This window comes from Alligator mississippiensis, chromosome 2, assembly GCF_030867095.1.
Source record: "Alligator mississippiensis isolate rAllMis1 chromosome 2, rAllMis1, whole genome shotgun sequence".
NCBI classification, from domain to species: domain Eukaryota; kingdom Metazoa; phylum Chordata; order Crocodylia; family Alligatoridae; genus Alligator; species Alligator mississippiensis.
Genome location: NC_081825.1, coordinates 218494333 through 218516751, shown reverse-complemented (window position 1 = coordinate 218516751; position 22419 = coordinate 218494333). Strand labels below are relative to the sequence as shown.

Genomic DNA, 22419 nt, shown 5'->3' with positions numbered 1-22419 from the left:
AATGCCATTGCTGCTACTACAACAGGTACAGGTTTGAATTTCATTTGAGTTTAATTTCCCCTCTGAGATATAAACCTGCTCCAGCTTCTTGACTAGCTCATTTTCTTCTACATTCTCTCTCAAATGGTTTCTTTAGATTTGACTGGGGCAAGATAGTTATGCTCATGCTGTCATTGGAGTCCATATGAAAACTCCACTAGCTTCATTAGATTCATAGATTCATAGATTCATAGATGTTAGGGTCGGAAGGGACCTCAATAGATCATCAAGTCCGACCCCCTGCATAAGCAGGAAAGAGTGCTGGGTCTAGATGACCCCAGCTAGATACTCGTCTAACCTCCTCTTGAAGACCCCCAGGGTAGGGGAGAGCACCACCTCCCTTGGGAGCCCGTTCCAGACCTTGGCCACTCGAACTGTGAAGAAGTTCTTCCTTATGTCCAGTCTAAATCTGCTCTCTGCTAGCTTGTGGCCATTGTTTCTTGTAACCCCCGGGGGCGCCTTGGTGAATAAATCCTCACCAATTCCCTTCTGTGCCCCCGTGATGAACTTATAGGCAGCTACAAGGTCGCCTCTCAACCTTCTCTTGCGGAGGCTGAAAAGGTCCAGTTTCTCTAGTCTCTCCTCGTAGGGCTTGGTCTGCAGGCCCTTGACCATACGAGTTGCCCTTCGCTGTACCCTCTCCAGGTTATCCGCATCCTTCTTGAAGTGTGGCGCCCAGAATTGCACGCAGTACTCTAACTGCGGTCTGACCAACGCCCTATAGAGGGGAAGTATCACCTCCCTGGACCTATTTGTCATGCATCTGCTGATGCACGATAAAGTGCCATTGGCTTTTCTGATGGCTTCGTCACACTGCCGGCTCATGTTCAACTTGGAGTCCACTAGGACTCCAAGATCCCTTTCCACCTCTGTGACACCCAGAAGGTCATTCCCTAGGCTGTAGGTGTGCTGGACATTTTTCCTCCCTAGGTGCAGCACTTTGCATTTCTCCTTGTTGAACTGCATTCTGTTGTTTTCTGCCCACTTGTCCAGCCTATCCAGGTCTGAGTCCAGCCTATCCAGGTCTGATTAGGAGTCAATCTGACTCAAAATATTCAAACTTTCCCCCATCAGGAAAAGCTCACATTGATTTTTAATGAGCATCTTGCAAGAAACTGAAGAAGCAGAAACAAATCTCCTGAAAGAATTAGGACATTGTGTCTAGAGACAGAAATGACACATAAACCGGTATAAGTGATTGGAAACTGGTTCAAATCTGTAACACAACAGAAGTTCAGTGCACATAAACTGCTTTCAAAATGGCTGAAACCGGCTTACGATAAACCTGGATGGATGTAGTATCAGACTTAACTGATTTAGGTTAAATTTGTTTATTGAATTTCTGTCCCAGATCCCCTCCAGATTCAAGTTAACTCACAGTCCCCCAGCACTCCAGGATGCTTTGCACTTACCCTGAAAACTGGCCTTCACAGGGTGGGCAGGCTAGCCTTGGCCCAAGCTATCTACTTCAGCCAAGCAGGGAGGCATTCTCTGGTATTCCCCAGACTCTGGCTGTACCTACTTCAGGCATGTGTCTACATTTCTGGAATCAAAAGTAAATGTTTGTTCACTTGCTGGTTGGTTCAATCTGTGCAGCTTAGACTAATCTGCGAAGACTGAATTGATTCAGACTTAGGCTTTTTGACTTTCTGTACTTAGCCTGTGTCTGTAGTACCGAAGATAAGTGACACTCAAGAACCATATACCTGACACAAGTCATAGCTCAGAAATGTGGAAGATATCTGAATCTCTTTTGACTGCAAAACTGGAATAGAAGTTACAAAATACAAGGCTTGTGATAGTTCTGCACTTAAATTTTGAAGAAAAAATATAAATGAAAACACAAAGCATAAAAAAAACATAATAGTCCTTCTGGCCAATCAGAGACCTGGCTTCATATCTGATCTGATTATTTTCATACCAGTATGTTAATTCCTAGTTATCTGTACTTTAAAGAAACCTTACTGAGGGCGCAGAAGCAAACCATCCCGATGTGTAGGAAGACTAGCAAGTATGGCAGAAGACCAGCTTGGCTTAGCAGGGAACTCTTCAGTAAGTTAAAACACAAGAAGGAAGCTTATAAGAAGTGGAAATTTGAACAAACAACTAGGGCATGCAGGGATGAAATCAGGAAGGCCAAAGTGCAACTGGAGATGCAGCTAGCAAGGGACATGAAGCGTAACAAGGAGGGTTTCTACAAGTATGTTAGCAACAAGAGGAGGTTCAAGGTCCAATGGGGGAGGAAACCTAGTGACAGAGGATGCAGAAAAGGCTGATGAACTCAATGCCTTTTTCACTTCAGTCTTCACAGGCAAGGTCAGCTCCCAGATTATTGCACCTGGCAGCACAGTTTGGGGAGGAGGTAAGGAGTCAACAGTGGCAAAAGAATAGATTAGAGACTATTTAGGAAAGGTGGGGCCAGACAGGATGCATCTGAGGGTTCTGAGGGAGTTGGCCAATGTAATTGAAGAGCTGCTGGCCATCATCTTTGAAAACTCATGGTGATTGGGAGAGGTCTGGACAATTGGAAAAGGGGAAATATAGTGCCCATCTTTAAGAAAGGGAAGAAGGAGGATCCAGGGAGCTACAGACCAGTCAGCCTCACCTCAGTCATAGGAAAAATCATGGAGCAGATCCTCAAGGAATCCATTCTAAGCACTTAGAGGAGAAGAAGGTGATTAGAAACAGCCAGCATGGATTCACCGGGGGCAAGTGCATGACCAACCCGATTGCTTTCTTTGATGAGATGACTGGATCTGTGGATGCAGAGACCCAGTGGATTTGATATACCTTGACTTTAGCAAGGCTTTTGATATAGTCTCCCACAACTTTCTAGCAAGCAAGCTAAGCAAGTATGGGTTGGATTAAGGGACTATAAGGTGGATAAAAAACTGGCTTGATCATCAGGCTCAGAAAGTAAATGACTTAATATCTAGTTGGCAGCTGGTACCAAGTGAAGTGCCCCAGGGGTCAGTCCTGGGTCTGGTTTTGTTCAGTGTCTTCATCAATGACCTGGAAAATGGCATAGAGTACACCCTCATCAAGTTTGCAGATGATATCAAACTGGTGGTAGTAGTAAATATGCAGGAGTGTAGGGTTAGGATTCAGACAGACCTTGACAAATTGGAGGATTGGACCATATGAAATCTCATGAGGTTCAATAAGGACAAGTGCAATGTCCTGCACTTAGGATGGAACACTCCCATGCACCAGGACAGGCTCGGGGCTGACTGGCTAACTAGCAGCTCTGCAGAAAACGACCTGGGGGTTACAGTGGATAGTAAGCTGAATATGAGCCAACAGTGTGCCCCTGTTGAGAAGAAGGCTAACAGCATACTGGGCTGCATTGGTAGGTGTGCTGCTAGTAGATCAAGGGAAGTGATTATTCCCCTCGATTCAGTACTGGTGAAGTGACACCTGGAGTATTGTGTCCAGTTTTGGGCCCCCCACTACAGAAAGGTTGTGAACAAATTGGAGAGAATCCAGCAGAGGGCAATGAAAATGGTGAGGAGGCTGGGACACACAACTTCTGAGGAGAGGCTGAGGGAACTTGGCTTATTTAGTCTAGAGAATAGAAGACTGATGGGGATTTGATAGCAGCCTTCAACTACCTGAAGAATGATTCCAAAGAGGATGGAGCTGAACTGTTCTCAGTGGTGGCAGATAACAGAACAAGGAGAAATGGTCTGAAGTTGCAGCAAGGGAAGTTTATGTTAGATATTAGGAAAATCTTTCTCACTAGGAGGGTAGTAAAACACTCGAACAGGTTACCCAGAGGTTGTGGAATCTCCATCCTTGGACATTTTTAAAACCTGACTAGACAAAGCCTTGGCTGGGATGATCTAGTTTGGGATGGTCCTGCTTTGAGTAGAGGGTTTCATAGATTCATAGATGTTAGGGTCGGAAGGGACCTCAATAGATCATCAAGTCCGACCCCCTGCATAGGCAGGAAAGAGTGCTGGGTCTAGATGACCCCAGCTAGATGCATATCCAACCTCCTCTTGAAGACCCCCAGGGTAGGGGAGAGCACCACCTCCCTTGGGAGCCCATTCCAGACCTTGGCCACTCTAACTGTGAAGAAGTTCTTCCTAATGTCTAGTCTAAATCTGCTCTCTGCTAGCTTGTGGCCATTATTCCTTGTAACCCCCGGGGGGGCCTTGGTGAATAAAACCTCACTAATTCCCTTCTGTGATGAACTTATAGGCAGCCACAAGGTCGCCTCTCAACCTTCTCTTGCGGAGGCTGAAGAGGTCCAGGTGCCCCAGTCTCTCCTCATAGGCAAGCCCTTAACCATACGAGTGGCCCTTCTCTGGACCCTCTCCAGGTTATCCACATCCCTCTTGAAGTGTGGCGCCCAGAATTGCACGCAGTACTCCAACTGCGGTCTGACCAGTGCCCAATAGAGGGGAAGTATCACCTCTTTGGATGTATTCGTCATGCATCTGCTGATGCACGATAAAGTGCCATTGGCTTTTCTGATGGCTTCGTCACACTGCTGACTCATGTTCATCTTGGAGTCCACTAGGACTCCAAGATCCCTTTCCACTTCCGTGCCACCAAGCAGGTCATTTCCTAGGCAGTAGGTGTGCTGGACATTTTTCCTCCCTAGGTGCAGCACTTTGCATTTCTCCTTGTTGAACTGCATTCTGTTGTTTTCTGCCCACTTGTCCAACCTGTCCAGGTCTGCTTGCAGCTGTTCCCTGCCCTCCAGCATGTCCACTTCTCCCCATAGCTTTGTGTCATCCGCAAACTTGGACAGAGTACACTTCACTCCCTCGTCCAAGTCGCTGATGAAGACATTAAAGAGTATCGGCCCAAGGACCGAGCCCTGCGGGACCCCACTGCCCACACCCTTCCAGGTCGAAACCGACCCATCCACCACGAGATGGAGTTGTACTAGATGACCTCCTAAGGTCCCTTCCAACCTTAATTTTCTATGATTTTCTATGATTCTGTGATTACCAACTCAGCCCTTTTAGGTGGGAATGTCTTGTTCTTAAAGTACAAGACAAATGATGTAGATTCCTGGGTTTTTTTTCTGGCTATCACTGACTCTGTATGTGATTCTGAAGACATTACTTCACCTCTCTGTTCCAGAGAGTATAGGCAACTGAATAAATTTCAGAGAGCTAAAAATGGCATCAGAAGCTTATTGTGTGTTCACAGCATTGCAGTAATTGTCCATTCTTACCTCATAGAAAATGAAAGCTAAACTGGAGTAGCTTTGTCCACTTTTACTTGGGGGATAAGCTATTTTGGGTTAGCTTTCACCTAGCATGGGTTAAGAGAAGACACACAGGCAGTCACCACAGAACAACTGATGTGTAATAAATCCCTGCTTCCTCTGAACTCACGGTAATTGTTTTGCTTGTCCGTAACCTCAGTCTTTCCCTCTGCAAAATGCCGAGAATTGTTATCATTTCACATTACTACACATAAACATTTGTAAAACAGTTTCACTAGTTGATGATGAGAGCTATAAGTGCAAACTGCTTATCAATGATCTATTAATCATTAAGTGATCAGTTATGAATGATCAGTGATCTTATTTAATTCTAGGCTGAAACTGATAGCCTGCTACTTTATAAAGCCTATTCAAATCCATTAACTATAACTAGCAATTTTCACACCTCTTACTGTTTTATAATCAGAGGCAAAGTGGAATGTAATTTTCAGTCCTGTACTTAAGTATGGTCAGTACCAAGACAGATATAAACTCTGCAGCCAAGCACTACAGTGAGATTCCTGAGCAGAGTAGCACACATGGCTCAGAGCTTTCAGCTATTCATTTTCTTTCATCAAGAATTACATACAGCCTGAAATATTTGGCTGGCGTGATCTGCCTGGTTCATTCCCTGCCTCTCACTGGGAGCACAAGAAGCACATTCAAAAACACTATGTCAGCAGCCAGAAGTCATTCCAAGGGCCAAAGGCATTAAGCACTCTTGAGCAGCATTAAGTAAGCCACACTGAAGTCAGTGATAGCAAAAGTGCTGAATACAGATCCATTGGCACCCTCAGCTACACCTTACCCAGAAAATAACCCTCCATGCTAAGGTGTAAGGAGCCCATGAAGTACTGCTCTTCATATAATGTTGCCTCTTTAAATGGTGCTAATCAGGTTCTGCTTTGTTCAAAGACTTGGGCCACAGCAATTGATTTGAACACATAAATGCTAGCTGCCCCCTCTAGCTGTCATTTGTGAGTTGTGAAACCCCCAAATCCAGTATCCAACTCTTAACACTTCTCTGTATCCAGCTTTTCTAATGCTTTGGAAATTGACTTGTATAGCACGAGCCGATTTCTATTCAGATCCTTGTGAAATGTCCCTTCAGATAACTGTAGACTTCCTTGCAGTTTTCCTTCTACCAAGGCTGACTATGTTACATTCTTTCATCATGTACCAGGAACTGGGGGTATGAAAGAAGCTTTCATGATCCCACAGACACTAGAGCTGTTTTATGTTTCTTTGTTAAGCGATAAGAATGTCTAGCTTCTGTAATTTTCAGGGTCTTTCAGCTTTTTGGAATGATACTTGTCTTGTTCTACACAGAGGAAAGTGACTGGATTATTAGCTAGTGTGGAAGGTCAGGGTCAGGATTTCTAGGATTTTTCCCTTAGTGTGGTAAATTGGCTAAGCAATGATACGGCAGTAGAAAACGGCCTCAGTGGTGTCTCAGTGGGAATTTTCCCACTGACCTCGTCAGTATCCTCATCAATGGCAGTGGGGATTTTCTCACTAACATCAGCAGAAATAGGAAGTTTTTTGCACTTCTTCCTCCTGGGAGAGGGGAGGAAATGCAGCATCACCAGCATAAAGATATTCTTTGACAGTGGGAACATTGGGGCACAGGGGTAGTGTGTACAGCCCAGAAGAGATGTGAAACATGATCGTTTTTGAGGTTCTTTAACCGGTGCCAATCCTGTTTTACTTCATTCTGTGACTTGGACCACAGAAATTGGTCTGACTACATGACTACAGACTGCAAGATTACTTGTTACCCTGTGCATCTGTCTTCTGTGAATCTTGTGTCTTTTTAGAGTTTTGCATCCACATTATGCGAAATATCTGATTTCTTAAGAGTCTCTGGTAAAAAAACAAGTGAAAATGAGTGTTTTCAGTTAAGCTTCTCCTGGAGGCTTTGAGCTCAGTTTAAAGTGAAACTCAGGGCTGGTCGTGCTACAGATCATGAGGAGCATAACTGAAAGAAAACAGTATTTTCTTTAACTCTTTCGAAGTGAAATCAACACTGGGGCTGCCAGCTCTGATAGTTTTATTGTGTGACTGGCAATATTTAGAGGTTCACTTACTGGCCCAGCTTGTATCACAATCCTGTATGAAAATCTCAGCATCCTTTCTTATTTTTAATGTTTCTAGTCCCTCATGATAAGACACAAAGAACTCAACAAATAAACTCCTCTAGCTAATAAATTAAACAATAGCATTACCAGCCCCCTAACATCCAAGAATCTTGAATCGAACCCCACAAAATAATTATTCTTGAACATTGGAGGCTGACAATACTTCAGGAAGCTTTATCAAGTTCCCTTCAGGCCTCTCTGGTTTTAGTTTCTCACCTGCTCTGAATATTTTGTGTGACCTTTGGCAAGCCATGGGAATTATATGACATACATGTCCCAGTGGGATCTTTCCTGTTGAGCTCCTCCGTTTCCTCATCACCTCCACTGGCAGTGGGAATTTTGTCACTAGCTTCAACAGAAGTATGATTGGCTCCACTACTTTGCAAGAGTGTATAGAAGCTAATTTACACTGAGATCCATAGATGGATGATGTCTGAGAAGTGAAACATATTTATTATTGTATCTCTTGCTGCCAGCAGCTCAGATCCACCAGTGGCAGCAACACCTAGGGAACAGATACACGTATTTACCCTATAGTAAGTTGGCTCTGCTACGTAAAGTAGACATAAGATGCTGAGTCCCACTACACAGTAAATAATTTCAACTTGTAGAAGGAGTGTAGGAACTTTACTTTGCAGAACAATTACTACAGGGGACTTATTGTGCATCTGCTTCCCAAGTCAATGTTACCACCTTGCAACCTTTACTCAGTGCAAACCACTTCCCCTGCCATCTAATGGCCAAGCACCCTAATAGTGCCAACCATGGAAAAGTGATTTGTGAGAGCTGGTCTGCTTTCTACTATGGAGTAAAATCTGGGGTACATTACTCCATCATAATCATGCCATGTATCCACATCTTGAGAGTCATATGGTAGGCACAATGTAGCAGCCTAATATGAGTTAAGTACCATGTTGCATATATTCTGAGCAGTATTAGATGATACCATATTTAAAAACTTAGTAGTCATCCAAATACCTTTCTAAATTAGTGCTGCTTCAGTTGCTATCACTGGTGAGTTTGCACTGGTATTATTAACAGTGCTGAGAGATTTGAGAGAAATGAGACTAAGAAGAATGCTTTACTATTGGTTTATATGCAAGGTGTCCAGGCATTAGAGTGGGAATGATAGGATAAAGACAGAAAAATAGCCCAAAAGATGTCTGAATAAAGGAATTCTGCATGTGGAAAGCTAGCTGAAGACCTAATGGATTTTCCACTGCGCTAAGCTACCCAAGTTTTCCATTGGCTACTGCTCTGGGATTTTGAAACTACCCAACATAGCTAAAACCTTTAAGGACTTAAAAATGTGTTTTAGAGCCTGGCACAAAACAATTTCTTCTCCACAAGAAATTCTAATATATTGACATTTTTTTTTAAAAACAGAACAAGCTCAAATTTTGAAATCTGCTGCAGAACAGAAATTGCAACAATTCTGATTCAGAAACACTGAGATAAAATACATATATAATAATATCTAGAAATAATATTAGGATACTATTTTAAATAATATAAGAGTTATGATGATAAAAGTTGGAACAAACTGTTTCTTCTTTCTGCTGTTGAAAATCGACATCCACATGTTCCCACAACACATTTTGATGTTAGCAAAACTGAAAACTATTCTATTGAAGATGCTTTGCCTAGTTCCAGCATATGCATTCCAAGCACTTCCTTTGCACTCTGCATTATAAAGTGATAGAGAATCCTTTAATTGGTCTATTAATTATTTGGTCCCTGTATAAATGTGTGATATGTCTTATTTCAGGTGCATTCAGACACTTCTGTGTTTCACCTGGCTAGGCTGCCAGGTCACTGGTGAGGGTGGTAAAAACTCCCTCTCTGCACACTGTGCATACCCAGCCCTTCAGGAATATGTATCATTCCACCAGCACATAACCTTGTGAACATTTGGAAAGAGTCTCCTACCAGGGATACAGGAATCATTGACTCATTTGCAGTAACGCGAATGATTCCAAGGGATGTCCTCCCTTTGGGGATGAAAAACACCCTGGGTGTGCTGAGCATTAATCCTACTTATTGACTCTCCCCATAAGCCCTTTACTAAATGGAGCCCAGAAAGGGTTAAGGCAGTAGTTGGAGAGGTTTGGGGTGACGTCGTGCTTCTGGACGTCTGAGAAGTCTCTTGAAGGTAGTTCCCCTCTGGTGATGATGGGAGCGAGCCGAGGTCTGAAATCCGAGATCCCTCGCAGCCTGGACTTGGTGAGGTCCCAGTAAAAGCTGCTTGTCTGCTTTCCTTCCCTGAGCAGTCACCCGATTGCACTGGCCTGGGCAACATGGAGCTAGCCCCCTGGACACACATAGGACTTACACTCCTCCAGCTCCTTCTCATCTCCTGCCTGCCGAGAGGTACTGTAAGTAAGCAAGTGCATTCTCTCCAGGACTGAATGGATCCCTTCTTTTTAGTGTGGTCAGGGGCTTTTGATCTCACGCTGTGTCATGGGAAGCAGAGAGATCTGGAGGGACGTTAATCATAGAAGGAAGGGGCTTTTATTTATTTATTTATTTATTTATTTATTTTGCTGGCATTGAGGGAATATGTCTAGGATAATTTCCAGAGAAATTTAATGGGCTTAAAGAGAAACAACTGGCTGGATATGCTTGCCAATGGCCATCAAGCAAAGGATCTGCAATCACTTCACCTACTTACTGCTTTCTTTTATTAACACTCCATGCTAAGGAAATGATGACAAAAAGAGGCATTTTAAGCTCTGAATTGTAAAGCTTAATTTGTTTGGCTTGGCAAGAGAGAGACTTTCCTTTCCAGCCCCAACACCAAGAATGAAGGGGAAAAAACATGAGGGAAAGAAGGAAAACAAAAGCCACACATTGTTTCCAATCTGGGCTTTACTTCTGCCAATATTATTTTTTCAAAGGGGAAACCTTGTTAAAGCTGAATAATCTTTTTAATGTAAATTCTTGATTTCCGCTGAACGAGCATGTACAGTTCATTCTTGATAAGATTAAAGAAACAATGAGCCCTTCTATCGGAGTGTAAATTTACTATGATTTTTTTCCCTAAGAATGTTCACGGTTTACGCTGTAAAGTGGATCAAGCTACTTACAAACATTAACTCCTGTCAATTTGTACTGCTCTTTGGGGAAGCTTACAAACTAGCTGAGGTAAGGTGCTTCCAAATCTCGCATTTTGCATATGTGAGAGACCAGTGACGGCAACATTCCCAATAAGGTGTCCCTCTTTAAAAAATAATGGTGAATGGAAAGTCTAAAATAAATACTACAATGATCTAGACAATGCAGATTGCAATAGTGATAAATAATATAGCACTAATGATAGTGGCCCAGGATCATCCCCCATCTCTGTGGGGAGGAGAGAGAAAACCAGGATGGACTCCTTCTGTGTCATTTGTATACTCTTACCTCCTTTGCCCTGTGAGATGCCCTCAAGGGAGTAGACAAGGTTGGAGGATGAATACACCGTGCCAGTTTTGTGTTTCATAATGTTAACAAAGGGAACTCCCTCCAAAATTTTCAGCTTCATTAGTAGAAGTGTCATCTACTGGATCCACAACACAGGCTTCTTCCTTCCCAAGTACGTCACTTCTTTTTCTCCACCATTTCACCTAGAGGCTTCCCCAGCTATAGTGCTGACTGAGGCTGTGGTGCATTGCTTCCCTATATGGCAGCTGTTCCTTATCCAAGAAAATAGTTTGCCATGCAGCAGTAGTAGGTATATTCAGAAGAGCACAATGGCTGTAACATTGAGACAGACTGAAAAACAATATTGTGCCTCCTCCACGCAGATATAAACAATTTCTGACCAAGACTATCACACTCTTCTGCATGGGTCCTGCCTGAGGATTTGAGGGCAGGAGCTGGGGGGAAGGAGGTGAAAGGATTAGGGAGTTGTTTTTTGGAATACATCTGAAATGTAACTGACTCATATTTGCCAAAAGAAATGTGTGCATATCTTAACCAGCCTAGTCTCCTGCTGAAGAAGCAGAGCCCAGATGCACTCAAGGCACATCCAGATGCATTCAGTCTTAGCAACTGGCTTATATTTTCTGACTTTTCACAAAGAACTAGAGACTGACTTCTTTTTTAAAATGAAATCTGGGATTATACTTTATAGGAAACAAAAGTCAGCTCTGGAAAGAAAAGACTCATATGATCCTTCTGCAGCTCATCAGTGCCCTGTGCTCTGTCCATGAGGATCTCACACCATGTAGTATCAGTATCAGCTGTACTGGCAGTGCTGAGATAGCAAACTCAAACACTTTCTCTACAGGATAATAAGATCACCAGGGGCAGCAATCAAGGAAAGAAGCCTTATTTTGGAATAGTTTAGCTCCACAGAGTGGAGCAGGGGTCATAGAGGCTTCTGGTTTGGGAGAGGATCCCACATTCCCAAGAGAACAACGAAGTAGGAACCTCACAGATATTCTAGTCACCTGTGTTATTCCCATGCAGGTGCTATTATTTATAAGCAATTCTCTTGAGGTGCTACTAAAGGTTCTGGGCAGCAATTCATCATAACTATTCAGTTCCAAGTCTATTACCCCAAACATCTACTGATTTTGAGGTTGTGGAGAAGCTTTGTCCCTGGTTCCCCTCTGTAGAATGAAATTACCAAAACCTGGCCCCCAAACTCTCAATACAATCTTTCCCATGCTTTGGGAAAATTCAGGACTGCACCTAGATCAGCAACTACCAGTGGCAGTTCTCTTCCCCCTGACTTCCAGCTGCAAGTCTCCCTTCTGTCAGACTCATAATCCCAAATGCTTGCATCAACTATTGCATTTCTGTCAGGCCTGCCACCCCCATATTACTTCCACAATTCCACTTAGGGTTGGGAGTGCTGGGGACCATTAGCCCAGGTCTAGATCAAGATCTGAGCATCAGTGTGGGGTTGGGCCCTCTACACTGGCAGGTTCACACCAGCCCTGAAGGACCCAGTGTCATATCTCCACCCATTTCAGGTCACTGTTTTACTACACAGTTCATAAATCAAACATAACCCCTCCCCCCCAAGCAATTCCCCTAACAAATGAAGTCTACCATTCCACAACTACCTCTCTCCCTAATCCTTCCACTCTGAAAGAGGACACTTCCTTCTCTTATAGCTCTTGCTGTGTCATCTGATAGGCTAGTAGCCCTGGCCTTAACTCTTGCCTCACTCTTTTACATCATCACAGACTTATCTCACAAAAACAAAGGATGGCACTCTGCCAAAAAGAAAGTCATTGAAAAGGCTGTAAGAATTGGAGGGTCATGGGCAGACTGACCCCCAGGGTGCTTTAGATGCTGAAAGCATCCTGATCAATGTAGTAGATGGGTTATATTTTTGCATGGTAGATACAAATCTACACAGGATGCTTGGCTGTGCAGGGTGAGGAGATGTTTTCTGAGTAGGAAAGTGTTGGAGATGTCTCTGTGGTAGAGGCATATGTTCTGTGGCCTACATATATAGCATAGGATCTGATCTGTGACACACCTAACCTGCCTCTGTGGGGAAGAGGAAGTCTGGGTAAATGCAGTAAAAAACCTCATTTTCTTCTAGAAAGTTTTCATGTGAAGGGGTAACGTTAGATTTAATAAAATTTACCATTGGGGAAAGGGGTGCTGTTGAAATGTGGGGAGAAAGGAGCTGAGAAGTTTCACGTAGAGGGAATTACCACAGTGTAGTGCCAGCCTGCTGTGGTTGCCTCAACCTAACTGCCCCTACAATGGCAATGGAGTCCTCACCAGGATGAAGATGCTTGTACAACACTGCACTCTTTATTATACAAGGGGAATTTGTGGGGTTAGCGTTGGTAAGCTTGGATTTGAACAGTTGCAATATTGGCTGAAGATTATTGAGTTTTACAAGACTGTACTGTGTAGGAAGGCTCTGCTGGGATTTTTACTGACCACCCAAGTAGAGTTATGTTAGCACTGAAGACTGAACACCAGAAAACTTTAGAGATATTCTGGTTATGCTGTTTATGTGCTAGTCCCACCATTATACCTCCTACATTGACTGCTTCCAGCCCCAGCACACAGAAAGCCTCTCTCAAGCATATTCTAACAACATCACTTTCTCCAGACTTTTACTTGGCTTTGTGTTTTGTTTTATGGAGGTATTTGCTTTGTACGATGGGCATAGGCAAATTAAGGTAGCTCATAGAATTACATGTCACAAAGCAACATACTGGAATTTTTGTTTATGACCAGACAAAAACTCAAGAACTAATAATCTTTCCATTCCTTGCTGGAGAGGAAAAGGTGAAATAGTTTTTTTTGTTTTTTTTCCCCACATTTGTTTATGATAATCTGGCTAACAAGGGAAATTCATGGGTTTAAGCCAGGTAATGCTGTTTGCTAGCTTGAGTTCATACACAGAGTAATGTAATGAGTCTGTAGCCTGCTTAGAATGTCCTGGCTGTTACTTTTCTGAATACTGTGGCTACTCAAAATAATATGGCAATAGGAAAGTTCAGAGCTCAGAGCCTCCAACTTCAAGGCATCTGGCCCCCACCCCCCCATCACAAATTTACCAGGCTACTATTGCTCCAGCCTGCACTAGTCTAGAAGGGAGACAACCTTTTTTTGGCAGGTGTGTCACAACTTATACCAGCACCCTCCCTGAGGCTAGGGACAGACATTACCCATAAACTGGTTTAAGTGACCAGAAACTGGTTTAAAACTGTAACAGAACAGATGTTCAGTGCAAATAAATCAGTTTGAAAATGGTTGAAACCTGTTTGAAATAAACCTGGTTGAATGTAGTATCAGACTTAACTGATTTGGGTCAAACCAGTTTATGTAACGTCTGTACCAGACCCCTTGATGGTTTAAGTTAAATCAGACTCCCCCAGCATCCCAGCATGCTCTCTGGGCTGGACGGGGCTCTCTGTTCCACAGCAGGGCTCACCTCTCTCCTCAGTACCCTGGCTACAGCTCCTACAGAGACTGCGGGCTGCTCCCTCCCCTTCCCCTCAGCACTCCCTGCTAAGCAGGAATTCCCCCCTCCCCTCTGCCTTGTGGAGAAGTGTCTGTGTATTAGCTAGCAGACCACATGCTGGGTAGGATCCATGCTGAATCAAAAGGTAGAATCAACAGATAGCTGGTAATATCCTTCTGTTGTTTTTTTAATGGGGTGATAAACACTGAGTTATGGGTGGTAAACATTGTTATCAATCCCCTGCTGGGCAAATCAGAGCATCCTGCCAGAGCCTAGCCTCTCTCCACTCCCCGCCCACTCAGTACTACTGTACAAGGGAAGAGAGGGCTGCTCTAGTGCCCCTCAGCTTCTAGCCTGAGCCACTGCAGGCATGTCTGTCTGGTTACAAAACTGATTTTAGACTAACCTGCAAAGATTTAATCAACTTAGGCTCAGGCTTTTTGAATGTCTGTCCCTAGCCTCAGTGTCACTGTGATCCCCTTCCTCTGCCCAATTAGCTGCTCTGCTTTCTGCTTCCAGCCCCATGCTCCCTGCCCAATACCTGCTCTGCTTTCTGCTTCTTGCACAATCTGCTCCTGTGTGGCCCATCCTCTGCCTGATCTGCTGTGTGCCCCACATACTAGGGATGCATGAAGCAGCTAGTATTCACTTTGGATTTGGCCGATTCAGGGGACAGTGATTTGATTCGGTGATTTGAATCACTGTCCCAATTCGATTCGGACGAATCTCCAAATCAGCCAGGCCAGGCCCATCCTCTACCTGCTCTCCCAGACTCAGCAATTGCTGCCCCACCCACCCCAGCTCCTGGCTCTTGTTAAAAAAAAAAGCCCCGCATCAGTGGGTGCTGCTGGTTGGGGGGCGATCCCTGCTGCCCCTCACTGCCCCATGCTGCTTGCAGGGCTTTGCACAAGCCCCCCAACCCCTGTCCTTGCTCCCCCAGCCCCCCTATGGGTGCTCCGTCCAGGCCAGCTCCGGCCCTTTAAGAACCTCCCCCCCCCGAGAAACCCCCCAGACTCACCACTCCTGCCAGTGGGTGGTGAACCCTGCTGCCTCTCATTTCCTCACACCACGTGGGGGGCTCTGCATGAGCCCCTGAAACCCCAAGGCCGGTGTAGGAGCGGTGAGTCCTGGGGCTTTTCTTGGATTTTTTTTCTTAAAGGACCAGAGCTGGCTTGGGTGGGGCAGCCATGGGGGAGCTGGGGGAGTGAGGGTGGGGTTGGGGGGCACATGCAGAGCCCCCCATGCAGCATAGGGCAGTGGGGAGCAGCAGGGATTGCCCCCCCCATCCATCAGCACCCAGTGACCACTGGGGCTTTTCTTTAAAGTACAGGAGTTGGAGTAAACAGGAGTTGGAGTGGCAGGGGCAGCCATGGGGGAGGGGGGGCTGGCGGAGCAGGCAGGAGTCAGGGGGGCTGGCAGGTGTCCCCGCATTGTCCCCTCTCTCCTCCCTCAGCCCCCTCCCTCATCCTTAGTACTTACCAGCTCAGAGTTGGCTGCAGCTCCCTGCTGCAGCCACTGGGGACTGCCCTAATCATCAAAGCTCTCCAAATCTTTTATGAAGATTTGGAGAGCTTTGAATCAATTCAGACATTTAAATTGGTCCCCTGATTCAATTCAGATTCAGAGATTTGGCCACCGAATCAGGCTGAACCTCCTCTGAATCCAAGATGGACTCCAAGATAAACATGAGTCGGCAGTTTGACGAAGTCATCAGAAAAGCTAATGGCACTTTATCGTGCATCAGCAGATGCATGATGAACAGAACCAAGGAGGTGATACTTCCCCTCTGTTGGGCGCTGGTCAGACTGCAGTTGGAGTACTGCGTGCAGTTTTGGGCGCCACACTTCAAGAGGGATGTGGATAACCTCGAGAGGGTCCAGAGAAGGGCCACTCGTATGGTTAAGGGCTTGCAGGCCAAGCCCTATGAGGAGAGACTAGGGCACCTGGGCCTCTTCAGCCTCCGCAAGAGAAGGTTGAGAGGCGACCTTGTGGCTGCTTATAAGTTCATCATGGGGGCACAGAAGGGAATTGGTGAGGCTTTACTCACCAAGGCGCCCCTGGGGGCTACAAGAAATAATGGCCACAAGCTAGCAGACAGCAGATTTAGATTGGACATTAGGAAGAACTTCTTCACAGTTAGAGTGGCCAAAGTCTGGAATGGGCTCCCAAGGGAGGTGGTACTCTCCCCTACCCTGGGGGTCTTCAAGAGGAGGTTAGATACACATCTAGCTGGGGTCATCTGAACCCAGCACTCTTTCCTGCCTATGCAGGGGGTCGGACTCGATGATCTATTGAGGTCCCTTCTGACCCTAACGTCTGTGAATCTATGAACCTATGATAGATCAGGCCCAGGTTGGCAATAAGCCCTGGGGATCAGCCCCAGGCTCCGGGTAGTGGTATCAGTCAGGAGAGGGGCTGGCTTGGGCAGAGTGCCAAATGTGTGGTGCCTTGTAGTTAGGTGGCAAGCAGGAGTCTGGCCCTCTGTTGCCTGGACTGACTGGGCACAATTTACATCTGGGTTAGCGATTACACATGTGTTTTACTGCAGTTAATAAGTGCCATAAGATAGTTCTGCCCTAATACTTGTGAACGTGTAGACAGTGACCCTTTACAGCAGAGCTTATTAGTCTACTCCACAGTAAAGTACATGTGTAGATGCATCCACCGTCAAATAATATGGACCTCCAAATCAGGTACAAACAATTATTAAAACAGATATTTTGTATCTTTTCAACCTCCACAACAGCAGTTTTAAAAGTGGATTTACATAATTACCCAAAGTACTCATAACTTACATGTTTCAGAAGTGTGCTAATAAAACTGATGATAAAAGGGAAAGTGACCCATATATGATCATTTTTAAAAAGGCCAAAAGTTAAAGCAAAAAAGTAAAAAGTTATTACTATAAAATTATTTTAATGAATGATTAATTATTAATACAGGTAGTGTAAAAAATTTTATTAGCAACATAGATTAGATTTTCAAAAATATAATCTATTTTATCCTGACAGAGTTTTGCCTTTTGCTCAAGATAGTTGAAGGTATATTGCTACCTGAAAAATTGAAAGCAAAGTATTTTCAGTACCAACAACTTTTATCTGGTAAATTAGGGTGCTTACAGATGTGAGGAAAAAAAACAAATCAGTGCTTTATTTTTAGCTCAGTGTACCCCTGCACTGAGCATACCACATACCCAGAAGAGGAATCATGTCAGTCTGACATGGCTCAGCCAGCATCTTTATAGCTCACATGCTTCAGTGGGGCATTTTGGCACTTGAGATACAACAGAGAAGTGACTTATGGGATTTGAAGTCTCATGTCAAATATTATTAATATTTGTATACAGCACTCACTTTATTTCTTTTGAAGACCATTTGATAGTTACATCCAGTAGTGTCGCTGTTGCTTTGCTCTTTTTGTGGGCTCTGGACTGCACTCATGCATAACTTCTCCCTTTTTCTTTCCACCTATTGGCAGAAAAGTGTGGGTGTATATTCTGAAACCAAGATTAAATGAACTAATGAACTACAGGTGAAAGCTGTATATCTTATTAGTAACCCCCCTGAGTCATCTAATTGCTGCCAAACTATGGCTAGTATGGAGCCACTGACATAGAACTAAAAGACTTTGCATCCCAGTGTTCATATCTCTTGATCTAGTTAATTTGTAGTTGGGTGCAACAAATAATCTAAAGTAAAAGGTAACAGGTTCAGGTGTGCCCTACGGCTGTTCACATGGAAATTTAAAACAGTATAGTCTTGGAGAGAGACATAGGCCAGGTATGGACATTACATTTTTACAGGTATAAGTGATTGGAAACTGGTCTATACCCATAACAGAACAGAAGTTCGACACACAGAGACTGGTTTAAAATGGTGGAACCTGATTTAAGATTTGCCCCCCTGCCCCCCAAAGGTGAATGTGTGCTCTGTTTGCTACAAATCTAAACTACACCACTTACAGAAAACAGTGTAACTTAGATCATTTCTGCCTTGGGCTTTTTGAATGTCTGTACCTAGTCTGAAACCTGCTGTGTAGAAGAGTGTCTTTTTCAGTTAAGCTTAAACTCCTTCCTAATAAGTGAAACTAAACTAAAAAAGGTAGTCTTCTATGGGAATGAAAGTGTCCACATAGAGATATACTGGTAAAACTTAAATTTAATTTAAATTTACCTTAGTCTATTGCAGTATAGCTTTCTCATGCAGACAAGGTCTAAATCCCATTCATTGCCTTCCAGTGAGACTTGGGTATCTCGATGCTTGTGAAAAGTTAATCTTGAAGATTTTGTATCACATTCACAAGATCCTACAATGATCCAATTCTGCTTCCCTACAACATGGACTATGAAGCCTCTTACTAATGACCTAGGATCAGGCTGGCACCAGCCATCTGGAGAGTACAGCAGTGACAAGTAGTGGCAAGTAGTGACAAGTAACAAGCAGTGCGGGGTACAGCAGTCTTACCCATGCTGGGAACTCCTAAACAATCCTTGGCTGAGCTCTTGCCCCTGATTATTACCCTGCCCAGTCCAACTGTTGCTGTTAAAATGGCGGCAGCAGCAGCAGCTGGGGATGGTTTTGCAGTTCCCAGCAGGGGTATACTGCCAGGATGTGGACTCTGTGGGGCATGGAGTGTGATTCTGATGCCCCTCCTAACTTGGTGTCTGGGGCAGTTGCCCATCTGGCCCCCCTGTAGTTACACTGCTGGATGAAAGGCTAATGATTTGGGGGTTCATACCTATTCTCTCAGATGTCAATGGAGAGACTTAGAAACATGAAACATAGGGCTAGATGAACTTTGTGGGTCATCAAGTCCAGTCTCCTACTATTACAACAATGACAGTAGTCCTTTTCATAAACTAATTAAGTTTGTCTTAAAATTTTTAGGGTTTTTTTTTGTCCCAAAACTCCTATGGGGAAGCAATTCCAGCTCATTTCTCTGGTGATAAGAGAACTTATTCCAGTTCCCAGACAAACTTTTTTCACGGCCAGTTTTCTTTGTGTTTGTTCTCAGGCCTACTTTTAAATTAAATAGGTTAGCTTATATAGTTCTTTGTGCAGTAGTGTTGGGGTGCTGTTGTAGCAGCAATGGTTCAGGAAATATGCAGGTCACATAACTGTCATTTTTACACACATTTTGTGATTCTACCCTATGTGCACTGTGGATATGCAAGTGCAAGTACACAACTACTGCACATGTGAAGCAGACCAGCGGTTCCCAATCTGTGGTGTTTGGTATGCAGATAACCTTTCAGTGGTACGCGTTAACAGATTTATTATAATTACTTTATATGACAAAAGTTTGCTGGTGGTACTTAAGGTTGAACTAAAACATATTGCTGGTGGTACTTAAGTTTATATCTTTTAAATTGGTGGTGTACAATCTGTCAGAGTTTGGGAACCACTGAAGTAGAACTAGACTATGTTCTGGTTAGATAGGTATGTTTTTGTATACATGCATACCTGGGTGACTGTAACCTGGCAAAAACTGGTAGGGAGGGTGGAGGAGGTGGCATCCAGGATTTTTAGTCCAATAGGGTAGTGGTGAGGGAATATATATAAGAAGCAGAAGACCCACATTTTAGGTGCCCCTATGATCTGGAAAGCTTTGAACCTGCATCTCTCCAATTTTCCTGTACAGTGATCTAGGTTAGGTGCTTTCCAGACTCTTCTCCAGTCTTCCTCTTGAAGCAGAGCCACTGCATCATCTACATGATGTTCACTGGATAAAATAAAGGGTGAGCAGGGAGGAAGCTATTGCCCCACTGGGAGCAAGTGTTCCCTCCCTCTAAGAGAAACAGACATTGAACAGAGGCACATACCCCTATAGCTTATTTTTCATAGATTCATAGATGTTAGGGTCGGAAGGGACCTCAATAGATCATCGAGTCCGACCCCCTGCATAAGCAGGAAAGAGTGCTGGGTCTAGATGACCCCAGCTAGATACTCATCTAACCTCCTTTTGAAGACCCCCAGGGTAGGGGAGAGCACCACCTCCCTTGGGAGCCCGTTCCAGACCTTGGCCACTCGAACTGTGAAGAAGTTCTTCCTAATGTCCAATCTAAATCTGCTCTCTGCTAGCTTGTGGCCATTATTTCTTGTAACCCCCGGGGGCGCCTTGGTGAATAAATACTCACCAATTCCCTTCTGTGCCCCTGTGATGAACTTATAGGCGGCCACAAGGTTGCCTCTCAACCTTCTCTTGCGGAGGCTGAAAAGATCCAGTTTCTCTAGTCTCTCCTCGTAGGGCTTGGTCTGTAGGCCCTTAACCATACGAGTGGCCCTTCTCTGGACCCTCTCCAGGTTATCCGCATCCCTCTTGAATTGCGGTGCCCAGAATTGCACGCAGTACTCCAACTGCGGTCTGACCAGCGCCCGATAGAGGGGAAGTATCACCTCCCTGGACCTATTTGTCATGCATCTGCTGATGCACGATAAAGTGCCATTGGCTTTTTTGATGGTTTCGTCACACTGCCGACTCATGTTCATCTTGGAGTCCTAGTGGACTCCAAGATCCCTTTCCACCTCTGTGCCACCCAGCAGGTCATTCCCTAGGCTGTAGGTGTGCTGGACATTTTTCCTCCCTAGATGCAGCACTTTGCATTTCTCCTTGTTGAACTGCATTCTGTTATTTTCTGCCCACTTGTCCAACCTATCCAGGTCTGCTTGCAGCTGTTCCCTGCCCTCCGGCGTGTCCACATCTCCCCATAGCTTTGTGTCATCTGCAAACTTGGACAGAGTACATTTCACTCCCTCGTCCAAGTTACTGATGAAGACATTAAAGAGTATCGGTCCAAGGACCGAACCCTGCGGGACCCCACTGCCCACACCCTTCGAGGTCGAAACCGACCCATCCACCATGACTCTCTGGGTGTGACCCTCCAGCCAATTCGCCACCCACCGGACTGTGTAGTCATCCAAGTCACAGCCTCTTAACTTGTTCACCAGTATGGGGTGGGATACCGTATCGAAGGCCTTCCTGAAGTCTAAGTATACGACATCCACCCCTCCTCCTGTGTCCAGGCGTTTCGTAACCTGGTCATAAAAAGAAACTAGATTGGTCAGGCACGATCTGCCTGCCACGAACCCGTGCTGATTTCCCCTCAGCATAATTTGTCCTGCTGGGCTCTCACATATGTGAGCCTTGATAATTTTTTCAAAGACTTTACCAAGGATGGAGGTGAGACTGACTGGCCTATAGTTGCCCGGGTCCTCCTTCCTCCCCTTTTTGAAAATGGGGACCACGTTGGCCCTTTTCCAGTCCTCCGGGACTTGGCCTGTGCACCACGAGCGTTCAAATATTCCCGCCAGTGGCTCTGCAATGATGTCGGCCAGTGCCTTCAGCACCCTCGGATGGAGCTCATCCGGGCCTGCCGACTTAAAGGCATCCAGTTCTTCCAAGTGACTCTGCACCATCTCAGGGTCTACGCATGGAAGTCTGGCGCCTTGCTGCTGCCTCTCTACAACCCCAGTGAGAGACTTGTCGTGCCCCTCACTTAGGAACACTGAGGCAAAGAACTCGTTGAGGAGTTCAGCCTTGTCCCCCCTGTCGTCACCAATTGTTTCTGCCCATTTAGCAGGGGTCCTATTCCTCCCTGGGCCTTCCTTTTACTCCCTATATATCTAAAAAACAATTTCTTGTTGTCTTTTACTTGGGTTGCCATCCTCAGCTCCGTGGTAGCTTTGGCCCGTCTAACTGCCTCCCTACAAGCACGAGCAGAAGAGGTATATTCATCTTTGGTGATCTCTCCCTGTTTCCACTTTTTATGTGCTCCCCTTTTGTCCCTTAGGCTGCCCTGGATTTCTCTGGTCAGCCAGGGAAGCCTCCTGGCCCCTTTCCCTCTTTTGCCTCGCTCGGGGATCGTCTTGTTTTGTGCCCGAAGGATCGTTTCCTTAAGGCACAGCCACCCTTCTTGGGCTTCCATTTCTTCAAATCTCCTACTCTGCAGTGCGTCCTTGACTAATCCCCTGAGTTCATTGAAATCAGCTTTTCTAAAGTCTAGCACTTTCACCCTACTAGTTACCTTACCCACTTGACATCTTATGGTGTATTCTATTATTAGGTGATCACTGTCCCCCAGATCTACCGATCTG

The 22419-nt window shown here is 44.9% G+C and overlaps 1 protein-coding gene across 7 annotated transcripts in view; it reads left to right on the top strand.

The window, feature by feature from the left end:
- The first annotated feature begins 2319 nt into the window (after nucleotides 1-2319).
- The window catches only part of PAMR1 (peptidase domain containing associated with muscle regeneration 1), a 101559-nt gene continuing 81459 nt past the window's right edge, over nucleotides 2320-22419 (top strand). The window contains exon 1 of one of the 7 annotated variants that reach the window (XM_019476717.2): nucleotides 2320-2401. Coding sequence is in view for 5 of the 7 variants with exons in the window: in XM_019476713.2 (XP_019332258.1) it covers nucleotides 9699-9771 (73 nt within the window). In the remaining 2 variants the exon portion in view is untranslated. Of the gene's footprint in view, nucleotides 2402-9405; nucleotides 9777-22419 lie in introns of those variants that run through there. The other 6 variants (XM_019476713.2, XM_019476714.2, XM_006262454.4 and 3 more) reach the window with 6 other exon arrangements.